At 44.7% G+C, this 5,208-nt stretch overlaps 1 protein-coding gene across 1 annotated transcript; it reads right to left on the minus strand.

The window, feature by feature from the left end:
• Positions 1 to 463: 463 nt before the first annotated feature.
• LOC308135588 (transmembrane 6 superfamily member 2-like) lies at positions 464 to 4,945 on the minus strand (the record flags this gene model as incomplete). Its single annotated transcript, XM_080503645.1, has 10 exons — positions 464 to 673; positions 771 to 890; positions 982 to 1,074; positions 1,176 to 1,277; positions 1,647 to 1,771; positions 1,844 to 1,926; positions 2,807 to 2,910; positions 2,991 to 3,088; positions 3,174 to 3,277; positions 4,854 to 4,945. 10 exons carry the CDS (start codon positions 4,943 to 4,945, stop codon positions 464 to 466), a joined length of 1,131 nt encoding a protein of 376 aa, XP_080359771.1.
• Between the last annotated feature and the right edge of the window lie 263 nt (positions 4,946 to 5,208).

The following is a 5,208-nucleotide window of genomic DNA, read 5'->3' on the forward strand; positions in this document are numbered from 1 at the left end:
GTGACAACCTCTCGATTTGGGACAAGATCAGCCGAGTATCTGCGTGGTTCACCCGAAAGCTGTGCAATCTGTCCACGGCCTTCTTATCAGGGTCCAATAGTCCATGCGGCGCAGGGAGTGCCGCGTGAGGTGACAGATTTTGAACAGTTTACTCAGGGAGCGATGTTTATAGATTTCCTCTGGGTTTTAAGGCTGAAGAATTGTGTGCTTAATGCAGTTTGTGCAGCAAAGAAAGTCCCAGAAAACATTAGCCTTGTCACTGTGAAGTAGTCCTCGACAGTCCACGGCTGGTGTGTGTGTGTGTGTGTGTGTGTGTGTGTGTGTGTGTGTGTGTGTGTGTGTGTGTGTGTGTGTGTGTGTGTGTGTGTGTGTGTGTGTGTGTGTGTGTGTGTGTGTGTGTGTGTGTGTGTGTGTGTGTGTGTGTGTGTGTGTGTGTGTGTGTGTGTGTGTTTGTGTTTATGGTCTAGTTCTTCTTCTTCTTGTGGTTGGCCTCTCCCTTGGGAACGGGTTTCATAAAGTAAGCGGGTCTGGCGTGGCAGCGTAGGGCCAGCAGAGCCGGCGCGGCAGCCAGCAGCACGTTGAGGCCGATAACAGGCCACCATTTGTCTGCGGGGACTCGGTACGTGAAAGGAGTGCGGGAGTGCAGAGATGCTCCGATATGGCACCACTGGGCCTGAGGAGGAGGGAGAGACAGAGGCAAACCTCAGGCTGTCTGGTTTGTTTGTTGTTGTTTTTTTCAGGGAATATCAATAACCACAGAGCTGCCGTACCTGGGCCATGGCGCCGGCGAAGAAGAGGGTCCAGTCCAACATCCAGCTGCACCCTGGTGTGTTCAGACCGCAGAGCATCACGGCCAGCAGCGGCAGAGCGTAGAACAAATACGCCAGCATCTGAGACGAGTTCACACCAGATCATCACTCATTGGGTTTTTTTATTTTGCACAACACGTTTGTTTTGTTGGTGCAGCGAGTTGTGACTGACCATAACCCGGGGAAAGCCCACTGGGTCTTTGAGGTACGGCTCGTACTGATAGATGTAGGTGAAGCACGTGTCCAATGGACAGTCCAGCACCACCTAGGAGAAAAGCATAACACTTAAACATCAGCTTTCATGTAGGAAGTGGGCAAATGTGCTTGAATAGGGAATGAAGGTGGGGTAAAGTCAACTTCACGTACAAAGCCTCTGAAAGCAGAGAAGGCTGCGGCTCCCAGTAACAGCAGGGACAGAAGCAGGTCGACAGGTCGAGACAGCAGACTCTTCTTCTGCTCTGAAGCAATCTGATCAACACGGGAAGACGCTGGTTTCATTCACAGGCTGAGACGTGATCATCTCCACCACCTCCTCCAGTCACACACAAGACTTGTCATGTAGGCAGCGAGGGCAGGTACACCTGGACAAGCCTCCATCATGTGCAATTGTCACAATCCTTTTGCCACAGCACTAAATTATTACATCTTGAAAATCAGGATGGGGCTTAAGAAGAGCAGTTTAGAGGAGCAAATGGTTCTATAATCTCAGGAAAAAGTTAAAAAAAAAAAAAAAAGTCTTTCAGAAAATCCTCTTTTCAGGCAAAATTTCCAAAACTTTGAAGCTCCAATCCTGTACTTCCATAGACAGTATGTGAGTTCAGTTGTGTCTGCCTCCACCTTGTCTGCCGTGACGATGGGCGTCTCTCTCGGCCTGCTGAAGAGCAGGAACGCCGCCCAGAAGGGAACCAAAAAGAAGGGCACGTTCCTCCAGAAGGCTGGTCGAAGGCTGGAGCCGTACTTCCCTGTACAACGGAACGTCATCAGTGGAGGAGTTCACTAAAAACACTGCCCATGTGCTGGAACAAAGCTCTCACCGATAACCACTCCCGGGACGTGGACGAGCTGATGTGCGATGGAGGAGCCGGCCCACAGCAGACCCAGGCTGCGATAAGACTTCCTGGAGGTACAGGAAATCATCATTTAATGAGAAATTATTCAATATTTTCCTGGATCAATGTGAAGACAAATGTCCGTATTTCCTCCGCCTCACATCCTCCATCCTGCCTTGGTTTATCCTCCACCAGGGCGATTCAGAGTGACAGTGGAAGAATCAAAGCGGCTGATTGTCACAGTAAGAGATTAATTTAAATGAACAATCAATCAAAGCTTATTTGCGAAGCGCCTTTCGCTTCACGGGAAGATCAAAGGAGCAACAACAAGATGAAACAAGGACAGGAGAGTACACACCAAATAAATGGGAACAAAGAAGCCAGGAAAAAGGAACCTGAGTGATTATTGGAATAAATAGATTTGTGGCAAATAGATGTTTAATAAAAAATAACAGGTAAAAATATAATGATGAAAAGAAATTCTGCTGAAATCAGTACTGTACCAAAGATTTTATAGAAATTAATTCACATTCAAATGTAACAAAGTAATTGATTGAAAGAACAGAAAATGAGAGCATGTCTTAATGGTTTCTCTGTATTTGTCTTGATCTGTGCTCTTTTTACAGAAACAACAGAAAAGGGATGATTTGACTGAATAATGGTTTACTTGTCGCTGTCCTCTTCAAAGTGAAAGAGGGAGTAAATTAATTAAATTAATTGAATAAATAAGCCTATTAAGATTAACCGTGCAGCATCAATAATGGCTGAATTCAAAGACTTCCTGTTTTAATTTTTATTTTTTTCATGAAGTCCAGCCAGGTTATGCTTCAAGATGTCTTAAAAACTCATCATGGGGGGGGGGGGGGGGGGCTATTTTATACTGTGGTACATTTCAAAACCTCTTCTGATTAAAAAAGCAAAAGCTGAAGTGAAGTGATCTTTGTTTACCGTGTGAACATGCGGCGGATCATAGTGAGGAAGAGGACGAAGTGCACGACCCCCTCCCAGTACGACATCATGACAGCGTAGGCCGTGCTCAGGTGAGGCTCCCCCTGAAAGACACCGCCAAGCTGTGAACTCTGAAATGGGAAAATGAAACACGAGTGTGGGAGAAGTTCAACGTGGGCGTTACCTTCTTCAGGTAGAAGCCCATGAAGTTGGAGATGAAGCCGTCCTGCTCCAAGGCGTTGGTCAGGCCCACTAAGCACGTGAAGGAAAACTCTGCAAACACTGGGGGGGGGGGGGGGACACAAGAGAGCGCCGTGTCACAACGCCACTAAAAGCCCATTTCACTCGTCTGGGACGATGTTGGTACCATAAAATAGCGGGTCCAATGTGGTTTTGTGGCGCACAATGAAGAGCAGCAGGAGAAGAAGGGATCCCAGCACCACCATCCCTATGCCCAGGATGGGAAGAGGCCTGAGGAGCCACAATGACAGCGTTAATGACAATGAACAGCAGAGTATCTAATAGGAATCGTCCCTCAGTGCTACGACATTTTACTCATTTCATCATTCATTTTTTTTATTTTTTTTAAATGTTCATTATCCAACTTTTTTTTTTACAACTAAACCAGTAAAAACATCCACTGATAATGGCTGTATATATTATTGTATTTCATGAAGGTATTCATTATCTCCCCCAAGCTGTTGAAATCCCCCTCAAAGTCAGGTTTTCATGAGGAAATAGTGTATTTAGAACAATGAATTTTGTCCTCGAATCGTGTCAGATGGTTGTAAAGGTTGAATTTGATCCAACATTAGAACTCATAATACACCAGAGTCAATATTTGTGAACATCCCTGACATATTCTAGAAAGATTAGAGGCAACATCATCCAGCCAGGCATCATGTATTATATAGAAAATAACTCATTCTCGTGTGTTTTCTTTGTATAATCAATACAAATGGAATAAAATGCAACTAAACTGGCAGTTAAAATGTTACAATCCTGTTCATTTCAATCCACTATTGTATAATTGGATCAGAATTAAGATTATTTAAAAATTTAACATAGCTGTTTTTGGAAGTGGACTTTTTTATAACAATAAATTTGATGCTAACGATGCATTAAACTTAATATTTTGGCAAATCCAGTTCTACACATGAGCACAACAGTCATGGTAAATAGTTCTGAACAAACATTGGAAGGATTCACTCATAACATTCGGTTCTGTTTGTGCTGTTCATCCTTTAGAATTAAACATCATTTACAAAGATGCAGAGATGCAGTTTTCAGTTGGTCATGGTCGTGTCAACAGACCCTTCAGCTTCCATTCAGGCAAACGTGAGAACAGATTGACACGAAAAACCGCCAAAGTGTCTTAAACAGCTCAAATATACATACTAAAAATCCCCAATACTGCGACAAAGAGCCAAAACTGCAACAATAAATAAAAAAGTAAAATGGCAGAAAGAGTCAGAGGGCTGGAGATACTTTAACACACCTCACATGGATACAATATCAATAAAAGCCAAAACAGCTAAAAATGCAATAGAATTGCTACTATTTTAAATCACAACTTTAAATTAAATACCAACCTAAGAAACCGATTTTGTGGGGAGGGAAAAGTACAAATACATCCCTATGAGTTGTGTTAACTTCACTGTCAAGTTTGAACATGTTTTGCGGCTCCAGATGAATTCTATTTAGTTGAAAGTGGTAAAACCGCCTCTTTCGCTGGTAAAGGCTGTGACTCTCTGGCCTGAACCGGTTCCCATGTTTAATCCAAGCTACAGCACGTAGACATGAATGGAATCACAACAGGACTGGTTTTCTTAATGTAAACCTTTTGTTTTTGGTTGTTGTATCCTTAATCTCCAACACCTTTCAGAGTTTTAGACCATCTTTCTGTATTTTCCAGGTTTATATAAAACCTCCAGCAGTCTCTCCAGGTTCGCTCATCATTTCCCCGTCACGCAGGTCAAACATAAGCGTGTGACTGTCGGCAGCTTCCAGACGACGGGCGAGGTGAGACTGAGGATAACAAACTCACTCCTGAAGTGCCGGGACGTTGTTCAGTGTGTACAAGACTCCAGGAGCCAGGAGGGACAGCAGAAACACGCAGACCTCCACCGGCGGCCTCATTTTCACTCAGAACTCCGGTGGCTTTGTACGGGAATCCCAGTCGGAAGTGATCCCAGCTAAACAGGTTGGTGAGCAGCCAGACACAGCATGTTAGAGCCTCTGGAGCTGCAGTCCCAGACGAGGCAGATGATTAAAAGGAGTGTCTCCAGTTGCCTTTTGATCAGTGACGGAGCCACGGTGTGAGGCAGAGCCTCTGCTATCTGGCTGGGCTCAAAGTTCAACTGGGCAGAGGGTCAGGTCAGGGGGAGGAATGCAGGCTCCAC

This window comes from Blennius ocellaris, assembly GCF_963422515.1.
Source record: "Blennius ocellaris genome assembly, chromosome: 10".
Taxonomy (NCBI): domain Eukaryota; kingdom Metazoa; phylum Chordata; class Actinopteri; order Blenniiformes; family Blenniidae; genus Blennius; species Blennius ocellaris.